This window comes from Giraffa tippelskirchi, chromosome 5 (assembly GCF_054371585.1).
Source record: "Giraffa tippelskirchi isolate mGirTip1 chromosome 5, T2T-mGirTip1v1.2.pri, whole genome shotgun sequence".
Classification (NCBI taxonomy): domain Eukaryota; kingdom Metazoa; phylum Chordata; class Mammalia; order Artiodactyla; family Giraffidae; genus Giraffa; species Giraffa tippelskirchi.
The window spans coordinates 52074223-52097099 of record NC_137279.1 but is presented as its reverse complement, the minus strand read 5'-3'; the positions used below and the strand labels follow the sequence as shown (position 1 = coordinate 52097099).

General features: G+C 52.1%; 1 protein-coding gene across 9 annotated transcripts in view; it reads right to left on the bottom strand.

The window, feature by feature from the left end:
* Positions 1–4711: 4711 nt before the first annotated feature.
* The window catches only part of SUSD4 (sushi domain containing 4), a 133295-nt gene continuing 115129 nt past the window's right edge, over positions 4712–22877 (bottom strand). For 8 of the 9 annotated variants that reach the window (XM_081485685.1, XM_081485689.1, XM_081485691.1 and 5 more), the window contains 4 exons: positions 12103–12294; positions 10856–11000; positions 7186–7568; positions 4712–6115 (listed from right to left, as the gene is read on the bottom strand). In XM_081485685.1, coding sequence (XP_081341811.1) covers positions 6087–6115; positions 7186–7568; positions 10856–11000; positions 12103–12294 — 749 coding nt within the window. In that variant the 3' untranslated portion in view covers positions 4712–6086. Of the gene's footprint in view, positions 6116–7185; positions 7569–10855; positions 11001–12102; positions 12295–15902; positions 15909–22877 lie in introns of all 9 variants that reach the window. The other variant, XM_081485688.1, reaches the window with a different exon arrangement.

The window sequence follows — 22877 nt, the reverse complement described above, 5'->3', positions numbered from 1 at the left end:
AGAGTTGGACTATAAAGAAAGCTGAGCACCGAAGAATTGATGCTTTTCAACTGTGGTGTTGGAGAAGACTCTGGAGAGTACCCTTGGACTGCAAGGAGATCCAACCAGTCCATCCTAAAGGAGATCAATCCTGGGTGTTCATTGGAAGGACTGATGTTGAAGCTGAAACCCCAATACTTTGGCCACCTGATGCGAAGAGCTGACTCATTGGAAAAGACCCTGATGCTAGGAAAGATTAAGGGCAGGAGGAGAAGGGGACGACAGAGGATGAGATGGCTGGATGGCATCATCAACTCGATGGACATGGGTTTGGGTGGACTCCGGGAGTTGGTGATGGACAGGGAGGCCTGGCATCCTGTGATTCATGGGGTCACAAAGAGTCAGACACAACTGAGCGACCGAAATGAACTGAAATATTAAGGTATCGATACTGGCTCATCAATTGTAACAGGCGGGGACTTCCCTGGTGGTCCAGTGGTTAACACTCCCTGCTTCCACTGTAGAGGGCATGGGTTCCATCTCTGGTTGGGGAATTAATATCCCACATGCTGAGTGACACGGCCAAAAACATTGTGGCAGGCATATCACAGTAACGCAGATGTTAATAGCAGCAGAAACTGCCCTGAAAGAGGTGGGATATAGGAACTCTATACTTTCCGTTCAGCTTTTCTGTAAACCTTTGACAGCTCAAAACAAATAAAGTCTATTAAAGAAAACACAGATCTCTGTCCACACCTGCAGCATAACTAGGAAATATTGGTGGTACATCCTTGTGAAGTCATGGGCATCTGAGAACTACAGGAAAGGGCAGCCTCCTCACTGCCGGTGATAGATGTAAAACGAGGCACAGCCAACTCAAATCTGGCTCATGTCTGCTTCCTTCCAATCCCCCACCCCCAAAGTACACAATGGGTGAGCATGCCTCTAGAATGGACAATGCTACACAGGTATAAAGAATTCGTGGGTGAAACCAGTCTAATAGATTTGTTGGGGCTTTTAGTTGCTTCAAGCCATCATAGCGAAATGGACTCCATGAAGGTACACTGTTAGCATCTGCTTCCGGCCAAGGGGTCCAGGCAACCACCATAGGAGGTCAGAGTTGTCACGGTTGTGTCTCTCATTTCCCACCTTGACTGAGGAGGCTGCAGAGTTTCTAGAGGGTGGACCCCTCCTAAAGGGATGCTGGGTGGGGGGAAAGCTCCTGGGCTCCTGGTGCTCCATGGGAGGAGGAGCTGGGAGGAGGTGGGACACTGTAGGTGGGGGAGGGACGGGAGCAGGCACTGCTAAGGGTGATCCCAGGATGGGGCTGGGTGACATTTGACTCTGACATTTTTTAAAAAGTCAGGAAAGAGAATTTCACCCTGTCACAGCTGGAAGGGCTCTTTGAGACCATTGGCACCCTCTTAGGGTACTGCTGAGAAGCTGAAGGTAACACCCTTCCCCCTCCCCCTGCCACCCTCTCTGAGACCCAGTGGGTGATGCCTTCATCTGGGTTCCAATGTCGTGGACTCCTGGGCATGCCCCACAAAATTGAGCAGGCCTGCAGAAGACTCTCAGACCTGCCCTGCCCCATCTCACTCCAGCACTTCCTGCTTCACATCTGCCCTGGCTTCCCACTCCCTGAAGGGAGCCATCACCTGCTTCCTTAACATGGCACCAGGGTCTGGCATCTGGTCCTGAGTTACCTCTCCAGCCCCTCACCACCCCCACACCTCCAGGCACCCTGAGCACAGACCTCCTCTCCTATTTTCCCGTCCCCAGCCCTCTTGTATCTCAGCACAGGCCTGTGCTCCTCTCGCAGCTTCCCTGAGCACTCCTCTCAGCCTGCCCCCAGCCCAAGGGCAGCCTCTGAGAGCCCAGCTCTGGGTCAGGCGTTCGGAGCTCCGGGTTTGTAGCTGCCAGCTTCCCAGCCCTTATTTCCACCAGACTAGAGTGCACTGAAACTGCCTGGCCTGTAGCAGGCTCTTAATAAATATTTATTGACTGAACAGGGTCTATAAATACTCTTGTGAGTGCCAAGAAGACAATATCAACCTCTTTCCCACAGGCTGTAGCCCATTCCCCCTTGTCCCAAGCTCTTTAAGCATCTGCTGGAGTTCAGGTTTCTCTATCCCAGGGTCTTGGAGGACCAGCAGCCAGGATTCTCAGAGACCCTGAATACATGGATGAGGTGCTAAACAGGGCAGGTTCGGCTTCCACGCAGGTAGCTGGGACCTCCTCTGGCCGCTGTGCGCTGCAGGTTCTCAGGGAATGATTTCCAGTAGTTAAACAGGACCCAGTGAGGCCGCACACTCTGTGTTAACTTTTATGGTTTCAGTGCGACAGTGTTCAGTATCTGCCTTCTCTGACAGGTAAATGCTGCTCCCCGGGGCCCTGTTCTGCCTGCGAGATAGAGCAGGCATCTTTCCCAAGGACTTTCTTCTCTAGCACTTTGGAGATGCATGGGCATTAACTTTTATCCTTCAAATCCAAAATAGACAATAAAATTAGGGAAGCAGGTTAGTGTTAATCTACAGGGCTGCCTGTGGAGGTGATCTGAGTTCTTCAGAGTCCTTGGGGGAAATTTCTGAGGTTGTCCTGCCCTCCCTGAGCAGAACTTTAACATTCAGAGAGGGCTATGCTGGGAGGGAAGGCAGATGCCCAAAGCATGAAGAAATGACAGCTTCCCCTGGCACAGCAAGCTTAGGTACAGAAACCAGAGAGGGGCTCCTAGTTGGAGGGTCTAGGGGAACAGGATGGCACACGCTCAGTCCACCCACTGGGGGCAGTCCAAACCAGCAATGTCTGCAAACAATTTGCAGGGTGGCCGGACCACGGTGGGTCAGCGGTGCCCAGGGATGCACAGAGTACATCGCCCATGTGACACCCTCCCTCACTCTGGGTGACAAGTGGAGGGCAGCGGCCATTTTTCAGATGTTTACGGTGTGCTGTGACCTTACATGAGCTGTCACCCTCACCGCACCCCAGCGGGGAGGGTAGAGGGATACCACCTCTGCAGGAAGAAACTGAGGTCGGGGGGGGGGGCAGATCTCCTCCAAGTCCACAACCTGTTAGTGGCAGAGGCAGGTTTTAAGGCACATGATGGGTGTGTACCAAAGTCCTTGCTCTCCCAGGACACTGCATCTGCTCTTCAGGGCATGCCTTGGGACCCGGGCATCCCAGGAGGAGGGCTGCCTAGCATGGCCAGATAGAAAGGAGGGAGCAGAGGAGTGGCAGAGGCACCCCCCCCGCACCCCACTCCTCACCCCCCTGAAGACTGGATGAACCTCAGCACGTCACTCCCCACCAACCATCCAGTTCTGCCGTGTGCTCCAGGGCCAAACACCTGACCCTGTGCCAGCTGCTGGGATGGGTGTAATTAGGTGGAAAAGGCTCTACAGAGCCTATGCCAGCCAATCACAACCTTGCAATTAAAAAAGCTACATGGAAGTGAAGTGTGAAGGCGTCCTGTGACTTCTGCTGGGTGTGCCTATGATGGGAGCCGGTCAGCTGGAAAACTGCTGGCCTGCAGTTCCTTCCAGCATGCACTTGTGTAAATACCACGGGCTGACCCCAGGAACACCCTGGGGTCTAGGTTGTGTGCTTCTGAGCTGGGGTAACTCCCTCTTCCAAAGCAAAAAGCACTTTTGGGGGGATGGTTTTCTCCCACACCACCTCTCTGGGCACCAGCTCTCAACACGGCCCAGTTTGTTCTTGTATCTCCTAATTCCTGGGGGGAAGCAGAAGAAAGATGGATTCCATTCATACTCAGAGGGTGTCTGGGACCTTGACATGAAGAGCCAGAATCACGGCATGCTTAGGGTATCATGAGGATTCTTCCTTGCCACTTAAGTTCATTATAATGAAAAAACAATCACAGTAAACGGTATTTGTGAGTGAGACCCTGATATGGCAGACACAAAGGGACGGGGTGGTGGGGGAAGTGGATCTAGGTAATTTTGTCGGAGGCTGACACTGTTGCTGAGCAGGCATTTTGCTCCTACCAGCCTCTGTGCTTAGAACGATGTGGGCACTAACACCTGGAAGTATGTGGCACCTGAGATACCTGTTTCCCAGATGCCGGAGGTAGGGGACTGGAGAGGCAGCCCTGTGTTCGGCTCACTAGCTGTGTGCTGCGTGTGGCTCTCTACTTTGGGAGGAAGAACATTTTCTGGAAGGAGGCGAGGCCAAGCCTCAGAGACAGCTCCACCCCCCACCCTCCCCTGCCCTGGCTTCTTTGGTAGGAAATGAAGTACTTACCTGGTAGTCTCAAGACACACTCACCATTTGGAGTGAATGGCGGCGGGGGGATGGGGGGGACAGGTGTGGTGTGAAGAGCTGAGACCTTAGAGTGATCCCACAGGGATCCCGGGAAGGCTGTAGATGGTGGGGCTGGTGGTGGTCAGGGAGGCTTTCCACAGTGAACTCTTGACTCCCCTCCTGCTCAGCCGCCCATGCCATCAGTGTTTGAGCCAGCCAGGTGGAGTTCAAGCATGAAGCTTATGAAGACCAGCTCCAGCACTAAACAACATTATGATTACCAAACACCTTTACCCAGGTGCCCAGCTCGCGGTTGATGCTAGGTCAGGCTCGCTCGTTGCCACTCCCTCCCTCTTTCAGCCTCTGGTGATGGTCTGTGCTGTCTCCAACCCCATCCCCTGGGATCACTGTCACTGCCCCTCCCTGCCCACCCAAATCCACTCCACTATTAAAGTCACGCTCCAAACTGTCATTTTCTTTTTAATTTTTAATCAGTCTGTGTCAAGAAAAAACAGGATTTGATCAAGCTTCCAGCTCTCACCGCTCTATCAGCATAGCAATTTTATGGATAAAAAAAAGAGTTTTGTTTGTATTTGTCTGAAACCCAGAGGAGAAAAAGAATCAGCTCCACAGATTAATATGTATTTGAAGAGACATTTCGGGACTCGGGAAATGGGTTTATCAATCATTTTTTAGGAACGACACCCAGTGGGCCCCAGGAGGGTGCGGTGGGCGTGCTGGATGGGTGAGGCAGCCAGGGGACCCCCGAAGCAGGAGGGCAGAGCCGTCCATCTTTGGAGCCTGCGGACTCTGCAGGACAAGATAAAAGGGGGAAAATAATTCAACCTCAGACTTTATCTGGAGGAGGAGGCATGTGTTTCCAGATAGAATTTCTGTTTTGGAAAATTAAATCTGACTGAGTTTTGGAGTGGGGGCAACAACTCTTATTAGTTAAAAGGAGAGGGGCTCACAACTGAGATAAACTGTTAAGTGGAAGCTTTTAAAAATGCTGAAACCAAACATTACCTTGGTTACTTCTCCACCATGAGATGTATTTGAACACACTCTGACCATGTGTAAAGTCACAAGGTTTAGCCAATGCCGTGGATCCATGTGCTAGACCATGAATACAAATACTGACGACATTTCACCAAAGGACACCACGGAGGACAGGAACTCTACCTTTTGGAGAAATTTCCAGAAAGCAGAGTCTGCCTGAGTCTTTCCTTTTCATTCTCAGTGGAACTGCTACATCCCCCTTTAATCTTGCCTTGAGTAGGGCTGTCTGTCCAGCGCAAGGAAGACTGTCCGAGGGACACTCGAGAACCTTCCTTTGGGAGCCTGCAGGGGGCGCTCTGCTGCTCTTCCAGCAGCTCAACAGACTTCCCGCAGAGGTTGAGCCATCCGAATCTGGAGTCCAGAGACAGTTTGAAGCGGATTTTAGAAGCGATTTACGTAATGTGACATGCTTTCAGAGGAGGCGGGTAGTACTCGTAAGTCGGTGGGAGGTGAAATTTGGTGGATATATGCGTGGAACAGTCTGTCCCATGTTCTGCAGCACGAGATGCCCTTAATACCTTCATCCAGGACTGCTCAGGGTTCCCCCTCATCCTTCTGTTCCTCACTGGTCTTGGCAAATCCTCGTGTCTCATTTTAAAGCACTGCCGCTGCCGTTTATCAGCCTCGCTCTTGAGTCCGAGATGCACAATATGAGTCACTGTCCTCATGTTGTTGATAGATTAGAAAACTTGCTCCATCCCCCCAAGCTCTGTCCTCCAGAGGCCTCACTCCAAGGTACATGGTTCCCATCCCCAAGCGGGTAGCAGAATCATCGGGACTTTTTCCAGTTATGGATCTTCTTCCATTAGAGGGATCTCTGTAAAAAGAGATGGGTATTAAACTGCAAAGAAAGAGACGATTATCATACTAATACACTGAAAAATACTGTGAAGATCTGGGATTGTGAGCTTCAGTAAAATAGAGTTCCTACTTCCCTGGTAACTCAGGTGGTAAAGAATCTAACTGCAATGCAGGAGATCCAGGTTCAATCCATGGGGTCGCAGAGAGTCGGTCATGACTGAGCAACTAACACACACACAAATCAGTAAGAAGAAGATAATGCTAAGTTCCACGTATCAGTTAACAAGCAAATAAACCAACACCTCTGTACATCATTAGCTGGAAAATCTCATATCCAGCTCATCAAAATTAAACTGTTAGGCTTCAATCGTGTGTCCTAATGGTAAAGTTTACAAGTTCAAGTACAGAGTTCTCTATGGGGAACCAGGAGACCCCTGCGTCCACATAGTTACTGCGACTTACTGCCAATATAAGCTGGAATGAGTGCTTTCATTTGTAAAGTACTGGCGCTCCCTCCCTGGGAAACGAGCCCTATTTAATCTGATGCATTTTTATTATTTTACCATGATCTGCAACCTGCTTTTCCTTGCAGTAGCAAGGAAGTAGTAGCACCTTCCTTCTACTTCACACCTGGTAAACATAGCCTGTATGTACCCAGAACTTCTCTGGGGTGGGCCCTCGTGCCCTGATGTAGGTCTTCCCTTTTAGCATGCATGTGTTACCTTGATCCTGAGCACCACTTTCAGAAGCCCTGCCTAACTAAGGGAGAGAGAAGAAAAGCATCCTGGATTACACGGATGCTATGAAAATCAAGTTCCACCCACCTAGCCTTTCTACTCTGGATGGCTTGGCACTCTTTTGTGCCTCTTGAAATTTCAGTTAATAGGCTCATCACTTGTGAGGTGATGATCTTTCCTTCCAATAACTGGCCTTGCCCATGGCCTCTACGTTCAGCATGCAATTTCAGCTGAGAGAGATGGAAGCTCTGATTTGACTCTGAGCTGGGAGCGGGGGGTGGGGGTGGGGGTGGGGTGGGGGTGGGATGGGCTGCGCCAGGGTAGCTCAGACCTCAGGGCTGACGCTTACCATCTGCAATGTCGATGCCCGGGCTGGTGGATGCCACCTCCCTCGCTGTGCTGGGAGCTGTGTCAGGGTTGTCGGAAGCAGGGTGGGTGCCCCCTTGGCACGTGGGAGGTGAATATAGACTCTGGAGCAGCTCCGAAGAGGCTGAGACGCTGTCGCAGGTTTCTGACTCCCCCGGGCCCGTGTCTGTGTCCCCTGAGCCGGGGTATGCTGGGGGGCTCTGGTCATCCACGGGTAAGGGGCAGCCCTGGCCCACAGAGGCCAGGTACCCGGGGCCTAAGGCACTGAAGCCGCCGCTCACAGCCTCGTCATAGGACGGGAGCATGACGGGCACGCCATCCACCACCACAAAGTCGGGGTCGCTGCTGGAACTTCTGGGTGGTCCCCTATGGAGAGCAAAGTGGTGCCAAGGTGACAGGTCATCCCGGGAACAAGGCCACAGCACCCACCCACTGCAGCTGGGGTCCTCAGGGCAGCGGAGCCGGTGGTGCAGGACACGCAGCCGCCCTGCCAGGTTCCCTCCGGCAGATGGTGCGTCCACCAGGGCCACCCTCCAGACCGGACAGGCTTTCTTCTCCTCACCGGCCCCTGCCCTGTGCCTCCTTCTTGCTCTTCCTTGCCCTCTCTGGGCTCCATCATCTCATCATGCTATAAACTCATGGACGGGGGTCTATGTGGCCCACTCCAACCAAGCATCCCAAGGTGCCCCTGCAGTATCCCCTGCTGGAAATGGAATAGCATCACTAAGAGCTTGAGAAAGCGTGGACCTTAGGTGCCCCTTTTAGTTACCCCTGCACTTAATATGCTGCTTCTTTGTTTTCTCCTGTGGTCTAAAACTCAGTCATTTTCAGTTAAGACAGAGAAGCAACAACAGAAAAAAATAAAGGAACTCTTTCCAGGTTTGTGGGTTCACGGTCACCTGAACCTAAGCTTCACCGTGCTGCACAGAGTGGGGGTTCCCTTACTCTGCCATGCACTCGGCTCTGGCCTTGCCCTTGGTCTCCGGTCCCTTGCACTTTCCAGACCTCGGGTCTGAGGCTAAAGTCTCAGCTCTGCTGACCTCTCTCTGCTCCTCAGCCCTAGAGGAACTGGAGTGGCTAGTAAGCGGCCAGTGGGACTTGGTTCCTTATCTTCTCTGCTGGGAACTGGTGCTGAGTGATGTGGCCAGAAGGTAAACCATCAGGAAGAGGGACAAGTCAGGTGGGTGGGCAGGCCACGAACTCCTGCATGTAGGCCTCCACAGGAGCTCTAAGTCTGAGGACTGAGAGGTCTGGATGTGTAGGGCAGAGGAAAGCGTCAGGCCGTCTCTCTCTCTGACACTTGCGGCCACTGGCGTTTTGGAGCATCTTGCTTGGAGATGCTGGCAGGGTCCCCTTGTTCCACCATCCTTAAGGCCACTCAGAGACAGAGGGAGATTACAAAGCCCATACCCCACTCCCAAAGACAGGAGCTGGGAGGAAAGGAAGAGTCTGCTTCAATCTGGGTTCTCTCCTCTTCCGTGGCCCTTATGAGTGGATCCTGGATCCACCGAGCTCCCCTACTCCCCAGCCTGAACAGTCTCATGCTGGCCTCCTGTCTCACTTGGCCCTGCCTACCTTTTCAGCTCCTTTCAGCTGCAAGCTGCCCAGGTCAGGGTGACCCCAAGGATGCCTCTGTTCTCCCCACAACAGCCCTCACCAGGGTTCCCACGAGCTGGCAGCTTCTCCCTCGCTGGTCCCAGCCCCATGGACTATCATCAGCATCTCTTCATAGTCTATGGCTCTGGGACCAGGAGAAAAAAAGCAAAAACCCCTTCTGGACCTGCCCTGAGAATCTTATGATCAATCTGCCTAGCTGAGACCAGTTTCCACATGGCTAGAGAGTAACCTACGAAGGAAATATTCAAGGAATTAAAAAAAAAAAAAGTATAGTGAGTGTTAGGGACCATTTAAAAAAAATCTTAAATTTTAGTCTGTATCCTGGAAACTTGGTTCTCAAGCCTATGTAGAAAAATAGCTCTCTCTATAGGCCACATTCAAACACTCCATGTACTATAAATCACAGTATGTAGTTTAGCTTTCTCCTTGTAACCCCCAGGCCTTCTTTAGATAGTCTAATTGCTCAATGAAAGAACACAGTCTCTTGACTCATAAATCACGTGAGAATGGAGAGTCCGGGTGACCGGTTCGAGAGGAAAGAAGGCTCTGGCACTTCAGCAGGGGCTTGGCTGTGACCCCAGGATGGTGCTCACACACTCTGTGTCTGGCAAGGATGCAGGGGCTCCTACCCCCACCCCCCACCTAGCACAGTTCCGAGGCTGGAAGAGTGGGGTGCCTTCAGGTCATGGGGCCCCTGCAGCCAGGTGGGAGGACACTGCTCTGTGGGATGAGGCCGTCCTGCAGGCGCGAGGTTGAGGGAAAAGGTGGGATGCTGTCTCCAGCAGCCCCGTCTGCTTCCCTCCCCCGCGCCCGGCTGGGAGTATGAGTGTGGGTTTTCCTGGAGGGCCAAGTGGGAAGTGGTTAGTCCTGGAAGCCACCTCCTCCTTCACTCAGTAACATTCTCTTTGCTGGAAGAGCAGTACACACGCCCCCGGGGGGCCAGCCTGTCCCTGTGGGCAGAAACACGTGCCCACAGGCTGTGTTGGCTGAAGCCTGAGATCCCCGTGTGAGAAGACTCTGACGTGGGCACAGGAATCCACGGGGATACGTGATGCCTTTGTGAATCAGGGAGCCCTGGCTAACATCCTGTGATGTTTGGTGCCCTGCCTTCCTTCTCCTCATGTTCACAAGCTCATCCCAGTGCTTCCTAAATGACTTCTCCTTTCAAGAACGGTGATCTGCCAACAGCAGTGCTGGGTGGCTCTTGGTTTTGCAGGGCGCTGGCATGCTTGGTTCGGGACGAGTGGCCAGCACCAGAGGAGAAGGGCCACAGCCGCCCCGGGCACTGAGAGGACCAGACCCGCCTCTGAGGGACTTTGATAGACTCCTCTTGGTGGTGACAAGAGCGAGGATGAAGACACTGACCCCAGCTCACTGGTGCAGCCAAGGAGGATGGAGACCCACCCCGCCCCCCACTCCACCCCTGCCCACAGGTCCCACTCCAAAAGCTCAGATCCCACCTGGAGGCAGAAGTGCATCAGCCATGCCCTGGCCCCCAAACAGAGCCTTTCTCCTTCCTGAGACTTGCTGAGGTTTTGCACACCTGTTTGGAAACTCTGTTGGGTCACGCACCTTGGACCTCGTCCCTAATTAGTTCTGTGTATTTCTTATCCTCCCTCGTGGCCTGGAAGCTCTAAGGTACATAACTCGAGAGCCACGGGCACATAGTGGGCAATGGGGGTGCCCTGGGGGGGTGGGGAGGTGTGGGGCGTGCATCTCTGACTCTGCTCCCCTTCTCTGCACCCTGCACAAGGCCTGCCTTGAGAATGTCTAGTAGGGAAAGAGGGAGACAGGGGTTCAAGGTTGGGGGAGGGGGGAGGCAGGAGGCGGAAAGAGGGAAATGAATCTGTCTCCACCTTGCAGACAGACCCCAAAACCTCGCAGAAAAAAAGCATGTTGGCTTTCTCCCCTTCTCCCCTCAGAAGCTGGGCTCTGCACCCCTTGAGGCTGAGCATCCTTTCTCTCTGCTGCTCCAGGCGGCTGCACTGCGCCTGGCCCTGGGTGGCTGTGGGCTTCCCAGGGGCCTCAGCACTGACCTGGGGGGAAAGTGGGCCTTGAACTTGGTCTGGAACATCCTGGCCAGGATGACAAGCAGCAGCGCCAGCAGCACGCTGGTTGCCGTGAACGCCACGATCTTCCACGTGGTCAGGAGGGTCTCGTGGGTGCTGGGCCATGTTTGCTCTGCCGAGAGAGAGAACAAAGCAGCTGTGAGGCTGCCAGGCTGTGCTGGGTGCTGGGGTGCCCACGCACTGATGGCTGGATGGGCCCCCTGTTCTGCATGGGTTCACATGAGTATTGGTGGGCCTCCACATGTGCTGCGTGAGCGAATGCTTCCCCCACGTGCCACATCCAGGGGGAAGGTGTGCAGCCATCACCCCAGCCTGGGGCAGGCGGCCATGGCTATGCCTGGAAAACACTGGGGCGAGCAGGCAGGACCGGGGCAGGCAGGAGACAGTGGTGCACTGGTGTCCAGGTCTTCACCATGGGGTCCCTACCCTGATGCTCTGAGGCCAGTGGTGAGGATGGTTTGCTAGTCATTTGTTATCAAGCAGGAAGCACTGAATATTCACTAGAAGGACTGATGCTGAAGCTGAACCTCCAGTATTTTGGTCATGTGATGCAAACAGATGACTCACTGGAAAAGTGCCTGATGCTGGGAAAGATGGAGGGCAAAAGGAGAAGAGGGCGTCAGAGTATGAGATGGTTGGATAGCATCACTGATGCAATGAACATGAACTTGGGCAAACTCCGGGAGATGGTGAGGGACAGGGAGGCCTGGCATGCTGTAGTCCATGGGGTCTCAAAGAGTTGGACACAACTGGGTGACTGAACAACAACAGGAAGCACTGAAGCTTGCAAAAGGCTTATGTTTTTGAAAGTGAGAGCAGGTCTTGCCCATAATTATATCACCTGTGTTCTGATATGTGTCCTTGAGCATAAGAGAAAGGCAGAATCCTACATTGCTTGGGTCACACCCCGGGCTTGTGTCCTTGTCAGGGGAAGGGGACAAGGCTGGGAGAAGATAGAGTCCACAGTGTCCGGGTCCTTCCATGGGTGCTGGGGTCTAGGGATCCCGTTCAGAGGATCAGCATGTTAACCTGGGCATGGGTGGGTTAATGCTCCCGGCCAGGGTCAAGAAGCATCGGCCACATGGAGCCACAAATATGAACTTCTATATCCTGTTCCTAAAACTGTGTGGGGGAGGAGGGCCCGGGCCCAGGACATGCCACTGGCTGCTGCGTGTAGTCTGAACCTGGTCCAGGGACGCTCTCCACATGCTCACCTGACTTGATGCAGTAGACCTGATAGGATGGAAACCACTCCCCGTACTGGCAGGTGATGTACTTGTAGTCACTGGTGAGGCTGTAGCCAGGGTCGCAGTAAAACTCCACCACGGTTCCGTGGTTGTAGCGCTCGCAAGGTCGCGGGTGGCAGATGAAATCACCGTGACTCACCATTGGAGGTAGCGGACAGACTTGGGCAGTTGGGGAGAATAAGAGTTTCAGAACCACATGCTTATCCTGTCCGGACCCTCAAAACAGATATAGCTTGGAGAACATCTCACTCAGAGATGTGCTTTTACATGAATCATCATTCTAGTGATGCTGAGCTGTCCCCAAGATCGTTCCGACTCCCGTCCCTTCACTTGAGGTCAGATGGAAGCCTGTGACAAGATTCTGAGCACATGAGGCTGTCACATGGCATTGTAAGTTACATCGTAAAAGAGATGTTCATCTTCCGTTGCAAATAGTATGCCTACCTAATAGATAGAATTAAGCTACTCTATTAATAACGCATGCTATTATGTGCCAGACAACCTAGTAAATAAAATTAAGATATTTATGGGCAAAATCGTCACCAAGACTGAGCCTGTTTCTGCAGCTATGGGAGTAATCTGGGACCATCCAAATCCCTGGATATCCCTGACCTGATTCTCAAATGTCCTCCTGGAATTTGGACAATGACACACAGGCAGCTCTGTGCAGGCCCAGGCCACAGCCTCTCATGCCAGACCCCCTGACTAGTGGGGAGGAGGCCTGGGACCTGGGCTTGGTTCTGCCACCAACATGCTACGTGATCTCATAAAGGTCACTTAACCCAACTGAAGCCTTGTTTTTCTTCTCTGTAAAATGGAAGCTTGTTCTGCCCTTGATAATGTTTTTCTGACCCTCATATTCTATGATTTTTAGGGGGAGAAAAAGTTGTGTTGTTTCCTCTCTTGAACCTGTCAACTACAAATTGGCACTTGCCAAGGGCATTTGCCAGTGACTGAACAACAAGATGGGCATTTGCCATCTGCCTCTGTGGAGACTGAACTCTGTGCTGCTGCAGCTGCTGATCTTCAACGCCCCCTGAGGGAGTTCAGGGTGGAGTGAGGCCCTCTGTGCTCCAGGGAATCTGATGGGACAGGTCTTTAGATAGTTGGATATTTTCAGGAACTGATTTCATGATCTCGATTTTTGCATCTCTTCATATCTAGAGAGGGCTTCCCTGGTGGCTCAGATGGTAAAGAATCTGCCTGCAATGCAGGAGACCTGGGTTCGATCCGTGGGTCAGGAAGATACCTTGGAGAAGAAAATGGCAACCCATCCCAGTATTCTTATCTGGGAAATCCCATGGACAGAGGAGCCTGGTGGGCTACAGTCAGTCCATGGGGTTGAAAAGAGTCATACGTGACTCAGCAACTGACCCTACCAGGGACACTCTCATATCTAGAAAAGTTCTAGATTTCTTCATGGTGACATCAGCTCCTTGTGACTGGCAGAAAACCTTTTGAAAGTAAGCGCTTGACTACACTGAACTCTTCCCTTCACCAAAATCTTATATATTGACCTTCCCCCACTGCCTCTTTGGAGCAGTCTCTCAGAGCTATCTCCTGGGTTGCAGTCCTCATTTTGCTCCAAATAAAACTTTACTCGAAATTCTCACATTGTGTATCTTTTTTAGTTGACAAACCCAGATTCTGGGATGTGAGATAAGAACAGTTCTATTTCTGGATCCAGAAAGATGGTGTCTGTGGAGTTGGTGATTGTTCACCTCTTCCCACAAAAAGCTCCCTTTCCTCAACAAGGACTCAGAGCTGCCATGGCCCTTAAACACACCTCAAGAAACAATCACAGCCCAGACTATCGAGGCCAGCTACAAACCCACACCTGTAGAAACCACTACAAGCTTTTGACCAAAACAGGGGAGAGTTAACGTCTGAGCCTCTTCCCAGGCACACCCATGTCCTGGCCAGACGAGACACACAGGTGAGCCGGCCTCTCAGCTCACCCCATGCAGCTGCATCTGCAGGGAGCTGCCCGCCCCACTCGGGCCGCTGGAAGGCATGTCTGGAGCTCTCTTCCAGCAGCAACCCAGGCCCCCTGGAGACAGTCAGCACGATGGGTCCACCCGATGGGGATGTCCCATGGTTTGGGGCCTGAAGGCTCTTAACAGACACTATCTCTCATTCTGCAAAGGATGCTGCAAGGCAGTTCCTGCTGGCTTCTTTCAGAGTTGGGGAGACAGAAACTCAGAGAGGTCAAGTCCTCCAGGAGCAGCTGGAGGAATAGCAGGAGCTTGGGCTGAGTTCTGGCTCAACTCCTCACCAGCCGAGTGACCCCAAATAAGTCACTTCTTCCCTCCAAGCTTCAGTGGTCTCATCTGTGAAAGAGGAGCATCTGAGGGCTGGGAAGGGCTGGCCAGGTCTCCTTTCAGAGCTGACACAACGTTAAGTGGGCAGCCAGGGACAACCAGGACCCAGGAATCTACAGAGAAGGGCCATAATGAGGCAATTGCCTCTGTGGGTAATGAGAAGACCAACGTAGGCAACAAGGCTCCTGAGATGAGCAGAAGCAGGAAGTCACTGCCACCGGTGGGCAGACAGGATGACAGTGTCCGAGTGGCTGAGCCCCTGTGGAAGTTGGAGCTGTGAAGGTGTATCTGGTGGGACCTGGAGGCTGAGGAAACTCAGACACTGTCAGAGATAACCCCCCACACCCTGCAGGGGCAGAGAGGGTCAGTGGGAAATGCCCCAGCTTCTCCCCCTGCCCACACTCCTTCTGGACAAAGCCAGTGGGGAGGCAGCTGGCCAGAAGGTGGTAGGTGAAGGTACAAGACGGGGTCTGAGGCCCACAGGCCCAGGGCGTGCTCCATGAATGGTGGCTCGCAGGTGACGATGCCTCAGGTCCCATGGGTGGACACTGGCAGAGTAGGGACTGGGGCTCTGGTTTTCTGCCAGCCCAGGGCATTCCCATCCTGGCAGATGCACACCCTCCACAGAGCTGCCCAGGGCCGTGGAGTCCCGTCACCTGATGCATTTTCAGTTCCACAAGCTAGAGCTTCTGCCAAATCCACTACCTCCAGAGTGTTCCACGTGCCTCTCCAGGAGGTGATCAAGGCAGCAGGAGAGGAAAGGGAAGGGAAGGACAAGGACAAGTGAGAAAGACCAGCCTTGTGAGCTGGCCCAGGATGCCAGCTGGGATTTGTAGCAAAGACCTCTCCTTCTGCAATGGCCCTTCCATGAAGAACACAGTGAAGGGAGAGTGTCCACACACATCCAGCCCAGGGAGGGATCACCAGGCTCTCAGAGCCGCCTTCCTGGGCTAGGGGATGCCCTGGCTGCCAGAGTTAAGGGGAGGTCCGATGTTCCCTGTGCGGTCAGCCTGACAGAGATGTCTGCCACTTCAGCAGCCTCCGGGGCAGCCGAGTTCCCGTGGCCACCAGGGGTTTCCCTCCTCCGCACCTCCCACCAGTGCCCTCCAGCCCTGCAGAGGCTCACGAGGAGGCTGGATCTCTGCTGGGAGAGGAGGCCCTTTCCATGGTTAAGGGTATGCAGTGCAGTAGGGCTTTCCTGCTAGGAGCCTTTTGGACAAATCCTCAAGGGTTCCTCTAGGATGAGAAAAATCACTGGAACATTTTCAAGGCCCTGAACACATCACGAAAGGTCAGAAGAGGCCCTGTAAATATATGCAAGTGTGTTCTGTTGACTAAAAATTGTTGCTCTCCACTTGATTCTACAAGAATGAAGGCACGAGCCATTGCAGTCACTGACCTTCCACACCTGAAAGGAATTCAGGGTGGAGATCTGGAATGAGGCACTCTGTGCTCCAGGACAAACTGGCAGAACAGGCCTTTGGATAATTAAATATTTTCAGGAGATTTTATGAGCCCAATGTCTTGCATCTTCTTACATCAAGAAAAGCATTAAAATCACTAATGGAGACATCTGCTCCTGGTGACTGGCAGCAACCTTCTGCCAAAACGTGTGCTTGACTGCACGTATCTCTTGTCACCAAAATCACATATGTACTGACCACCCTCCTCTTCTCCAGAACAGTTCCTCGGAGCTATGTGAGAGAGTCTGTTTCCTGGGCTATAGTCCTCATTTGGCCCCAAATCAAACTGAACTCACAGCTCTCAGGTTATGCTTTTTTTTTTTTTTGGTCAACAGTTTTCTGCAGTATTCTCCCTCACTTGATGGATAAAGGGCTGTTCAAATCATCACCTGGACACTGAGGCAGGTGGTCCCTGATGTGCTGAGGAAGGCCTGGGCTGACTGGATCCTGTATTCAAAAAAGGAGGGGAGTGGCACAGCATGTGCATTTGGGCATGGAGGGTCCCAAATTCATGTTCAAAGCCCAGCTCTGTACCGCCAAGTCAGGGGGGTTAGGCAGTTTGCTTAACTTCTTAGGGCTCTAGCTTCCCCACCCATGTAGTGAGGGAAACAATTCCTAACTCCTAGGGTTGTTGTGAGGATTAGAAAATGCATGGCACATACGTAACACAAAAGCCCAGACCACAACAGGCACTTAACAAACAACAGCGCTCAGTGTCACCGGCGTCCAAACTTGCTGGGTGTCCAGGCCACCCTCCTGTGCCAGGCACCGCCAGGCCCTGTACAATCAGGATATCTGGATTGCAGCAGGTGGGCTCCAAACATTCCTGGAGGGAATCGGGAAGCATCTCACCAGCAGGTTTTCTCAGAAGCCAGATAAAAACCATTCAGGGTAGAGGCTTTGACTCTGAGAATGTCATAATCGGTTGCTAATAGAGATGCATTTGCCCCCTACGTAGGAACATTTATCTTCATACTTTGCAGTGTTTCTAGCGATTGCACCTGGCCGGCCATCAACTTTGCTGGAAAGGAACCCCCCCCCCCATGCATCCTGGTAGGGACAGAAGGTGGGGAGTGTTCTTTTAACTTGGAAGTTAATTATAAACTTGGGAAGCTTATTTTAAAATAACAGTTTGGGGTTATCTTGAGCTCAGGGAACTCCTCCTCTCATTACATGCTCTCACCATGGGGTTAAGGGCTTCCCTGGTGGCTCAGTGGTAAAGAATCCACCTGCCAGTAAAGGAGATGCGGGTTCAATCCCTGGGTCAGGAAGATCCCCTAGAGAAGGAAATGGTAACCCACTCCAGTATTCTTGCCTGGAGAATCCCATGGACAGAAGAGCCTGGCAGGATACAGTCAGTGGGGTTACAGAGAGTCAGACACGACTTAGCAACTAAACAACAACAATGCCATGGGTTTAAAGTGGGTTCTGCTACCCCTCTCCTCTCTTACTGTTCCTGAGAGGCAGACAGGAAGTTAGCACAGAAACAACCCAGCAGTGCCTAGAATTTCTGGTTGATCAAAGGGCAACTGCCCTTCCTTAGCACTCATTTAGGCTCAGTTGGAGGCTCAGGCCTAGCAGTTGCTAGTTCTAGGCAAAATAATCACCCGCGAAAACCTGTGGGTGGTGTGAACAAAAATTCTGCAGTAATTCTATTTTTTTCTAAATGTTTCTCACAACTTCAGAAATTATTAGCAACAGTTATGGGTTTTGTGCAACTTGAAGTTTGAACCTTGGGTGGCTGCAGGGAGAATGCAAGTGAATTGGCTGAGACTCGGCTGGAAATGGACCATAATTACTGTCTACCTGGAGTCACTGCTCTGCCCCTGGTATTACGATGAGGCGATGGCTCCTTCTTGATCAGCAGGAAACTTCCTACCTACCCACATGGCTGTAGAGTACAGTTACCACCATAGTTAGTCTCTCATCGGCTAGACTGGGGGCAGAAGCTGGGGAGCAGGTGCCTGGGAACCTCAGTCTGCCCTGGGATGGCCAGAGTTGGGGCTGGAAATGCCAGGCACAGGCCTATGATTGCTCCTAAATAAGCCCTCCTTCCCACCCAGCCTCCTCAGCACCCCTCCAGCTGTCTCCTCTCCCCTTCTCTAGGAGCCCCCCATCCACCACCTGCTGAGTGTCCTTCCTCACCCACTTCTGGCTATTTCCACTTACTCAGGTTTAATTCCAGAACAAACATCAGCTTCTTCACCAAGCCCTCAGACCGCCAGGCATGATCTCAGAATTCCCAAGCACTTTGAACATTTTCTATTCCTCCTACTTGCACAGATCCAACAACTCTCTCAGAGTCGGGACTGTGTCTTGTAAACTGTCACTCCTACAGCATCCTGCACTATTTTTTAATAAACACCTGTTAATCAAGTGAATGAAAACTGCAGAGTCTTCATGATAAGCCAGAGGCTGCCTCCTCCCCCATCACTCTCCCACGGGCAAAGAGAGGCCATTTTCATGCCATTTCTGATCCCCATTCTTTGGTGGTGGTGATGGTTTAGTCGCTAAGTCATTCTTTAACAGGGGAAAATGTTGAGATGCGATAATAAGTTAATCAAATCTTCATGACAACAAAGCACAACACAGAGATTTGGGGGGGGGGGGCTTCCCAGGTGGCTCAGATGGTAAAGAACCCATCGGCCAATGCAGGAGACATGAGAGACGTGGGTTTGATCCTGGGGTCAGGAAGATCCCCTGGAGAAGGAAATGGCAATCCACTCCAGTATTCTTGCCTGGAGAATTCCATGGCAGAGGAGCCTGGTGGGCTATAGTCCATGGGGTGGCAAAGAGTCAAACAAGACTGAGTGACTAACACTTTTACACACAGATGTCTTAGTAAAAGGTGACAGAGCTTGGCCAGTCCTGACTCTAAGAAATACACTGAAATGTGTATGGCTGAGTCCCTTTGCTATTCACCTGAAACTATCACAACATTGTTAATTGGCTATACCTCAACACAAAATCTTTGGTGTCAAAAAAAAAAATACACTGAAATAAAGAGGTCAAGGTTCCTAACACGTTTGGGACAAGGCTGTTTGTCTCCTCCCACGATGCACCTAACAGGTATGCAGATCTGGGGCAATAGGGTATCTGGTGAAATGCACTGTTTAACTCGATCATCCTTTAATGCATGGGGACAGCATTTAGAGCAGAGTTGTGGGATGCTAGTTGAGGAAAGGTGAATGTGGGGGTGGGAAGAGAATTAAACCCAACATTAAAATAAAATTTAGTGGCTGCCAATTTGAGGTGTGGCCAATGAAGCACGGGGCGGGGGTGGGGGGGTGAGACAGAAGATGCTCAGGACTTCCTCCTGAAACACGGGTACGAATGAAACACAGGAAGATTCTATTCCTCAGTTGGAAAAATCCCTGCCGGCTCTTCAAAGAGCTACTGAAGTTTTACGGACCTGGCCCAGTGACAGCCCTGGGCAGTGGCCTCCATGGACAGACATCAGTGGGTCCAGGGTGGCCTGGCTGCTCTGTGCTGGACCAAAGCTCACACACTCAGACTCCGAAGGACTGCCCCACTGGAAACCCACTCTTCAGTCTTCCTGAGAGAGGACAGCCCACCCACCATCTCCCCATTACAGGAGCAGCATTTACAGGGTCAGGAGAAATCAGATTCCTTTCTTAATATTACACAGCATCTCAGCAAACCTGGAAGAAGCTAGGGTTGAGACACACAGAGCCTCTCCGTGGGGCTGTGGTGGCACTCGGGGCAGGCAGTGCTTCTTTGAGGGATGGGCGGTCTCATGAAACACAGGGATTTAACTCTCTGGCTGCCCAAGAGATACAAGCAGCACCTCCAGGGCACTGGAACAACCCCAAACGCTCCCACACATTGCCGAGGCCCCTAGGATCACTCTTAGAGTCTCCTCCTGCACCTCACCTTCATCTCTGGCCCCAGGAAGAGCCCCTTCCACCTAGCTGGCAGGATGTCTGGTGGTAGGGGGTGGGAAGAGAAAAGGGAAGGGCCGCCTTCTCCTACCCAAGTCACCACTTCCATCTCTCCAGCCTCTGACGGTTCCTATAGGGGACTCCTGGCCTCTTCTTGAGTGTGGCTGACCACCGGACATGAGGGTGGAGGGGTCGGAGGGCTCCACAGTCAGGCAGCAAAAGCCCCCTTGCATATGGTGGGGCCATACCACGCATCCATCAGTGTGGAGCATTTCCATTTGCTTACACACAAATCAACCCCAAACAGCTTCTCTCCTGTCCTTCTATCCATCCAGGTCCCTACACCCACCGTCTGAATTCGGGAAAGTTTAACTAAGCCTATTGCCTGAAGGGAAATGAAGCTGGAAAGAAAGGCTGATGCATGTCTAAGTGCAAAAAACAAAAAATGATTCCTCGACCACCTCTGTCTGTTTTGTGTTATCAGCACAGGGGCACCCACCTGGGCATAGATATAGGAAGCGATTTTACTCGGACAGGCTGTATTTCAGACCCTCTGAAGGAAAAGCCTCTTCACGTTCTTGTTCAGGTATCCTGATTATATTCTTTGGCTCCTTTCTTTAATTTTTAATAATTATCTATTTATTTATTTGGCTGCGTTGGGTCTTAGTTACAGCACGTGGGATATTTCGTTGCAACGCACAGATTCTCTAGTTGTGGTGCTCAGGTTCAGTAGCTGTGACGTGTGGGTTTAGTTGCTCAGCAGCCTGCAAGATCCGAGTTCCCCAACCAGGGATTGAACCCATGGCCCCTGCAGTGCAGGGCAGATTCTTAACCACTGGACCACCAGGGAAGTCCCTTGCTCATTTCTTAATTCACTTACTTACATATTTTTTGGACCACCACTGAAAATAGATAATGCATCGATTCTGTCCTTCTGGGGCCTACTAGAGACAGAGGATAAGTAAGTAAACAAATGAATATTGATGTGGCTGGAGGAGGCCTTGCCTCTGTCTGTTGGAAAAGACGTCAACCCCACATTAAATCTCACACACAGGAGGCAGTGTGGGCAACCTGCCCCCAAGGGTCTAGAAGGCACCTAGGACCAAAGGGAGCCGGATGTTCTTTTACACACAAGAAGATCCCAAATGTAAGCTGGTCCTGGCAGGGGATTAGAGAACCAGGGGTACAAAAACTTTAAAAAAGGCCAGGCCACCTTGCTCCCTTTAGCGATGGAGAAAGGCCAGAGGACAGTGGCTGTGTGCACCCCACAATGAAGAAACTGAGGATCCCCCAGAAATCAGAGCAGCTGAAGGCAAGGACCCTGATCTGGGACAGGTGGTCAAGGATGTGCGGGGAGGAACGTCCCGGGCAGAGGGTGTGACACAAAAGGGGGCAAGCTGGAGGCTCTAAGGGAGGAGGGGATGGTGGCCGTGGGTGACAGGACAGGGGAGGGGGCTGCACAGAGAGGGTGAAGAGGCAGCCAGGGCAGTGTGACAGGAAGTGGAGATTTTATCCTGAGTGTCAGGGACACTGGGAAAAGCCAGCATAGACCTGTCTTCACCAGGATGCGCCAGCTGCTCTGTGGAAGCCAGAGAGCAGGGATGGAAGTGAGGAGGCTGTCAGGTAGCTGCTGCCACGATCGGGTGACAGAGGACGGTGGCCTCCTGGGCCAGGATGTGGTAGGGACACGGTGAGAAGGAAACTGATGGGATCTATTTTAGAACCTTCTGTTTCTACAACAGGACCTGCTGAGAGATGGAGTTTGGGGCCAAGGGAAAAACCCAGGATGACCCCAGATTTCTGCCATCAGCACCCAGGCAGATGGTGATGCTGTCCACCACGTTAGGTTTTTGTTTCTTTGTTTTATGCGAAGTGAGAGGTAGCGAGAGTCTGGCTTTGCACTGGTTACGTCTGAGCTGCCAGTGAGATAGTCATCTAGGTGTCGATCAGGCAGCAGGAGAAAGTGCCCGTGGTCAGTAAAGAACTCAGGCATCAGGGAGTTCCCTGGTATCCGGGTGGTTACGCCTCAGGGCTTTCACTGCCATGGCCTGGGTTCAATCCCTGGTCAGGGAACTGGGATCTCACAAGATACCTGGCAAGGCCAAAAACAACCCAAAATTCAGGAGTGATGATCTTAGAGATAAGACTCAAATCCATGAGACAGGGTGAACTCACCCAGGAAGAGAAGGTGGAGAGAAAAGAGGAGGGGTCCCCATCCAAAGACAGAAATCAGTTGAGGGTGGAAGAGACTAGCTAAGCAGACTGGGATGGGCCACCAAAACTAAGATGCATGCATGCATGCTCAGTTGCTTCAGTCGTGTCCGATTCTTTGAGATCCCATGGACTGTAGCCCCACCAGGCTCCTCTGTCCATGGGATTCTCCAGGCTAGAATACTGGAACGAGTTGCCATTCCTCGTCCATCGACCTCATCCATCGACCTTGTCCAAGTGAATCTTCCTGACCCAGAGACAAAACCTGTGTCTCCTGCAATGCAGGCAGATGCTTTACCACTGACCCACCTGAAGCTAATATAGGAAAACTTTTGAGCAGGAGGAGTAGTTTCCAGCAAGCTGAGAAAGATGGAGACAGGATAGGGACCCTGGATTTGGCCACATGGAAGTCCCTAGTGGCCTTGAGGTAAGTGATTTCATTAGAGTGGTGAGTGGCCAGAGAAGAGGGGCAGTGTGAGCTGAGGAGGGGTGCAGTGGGAATGGTAGTCTCATTAGAGAGTCTAAGGGGAGACTGGCTGCACAGGAGCAGCCAATAGGATGGCAGGAGGGCAGGGTGGGGACCATGCCCACCCCCATAGGAGCTGTGGGCCTTGATTATATGTCCTGTGTGGGAATAGACCAACACGGAGGACCAGGCTGGTGATGCAGGGTTGGAATAGGAACGCAAGGTCATCATGAAAGTAAAAGGACCTCTGTTCCTATGTCCATCAATGGACAGATTGGCCTTTGACAGGAGCTGGAGGAAACCAGAGTTGGACACAGGGATGAATGGATCAAAGCCAGGGTGATGGAGACATGGGGAACTTGTGGTCTGGAGCCTCCCA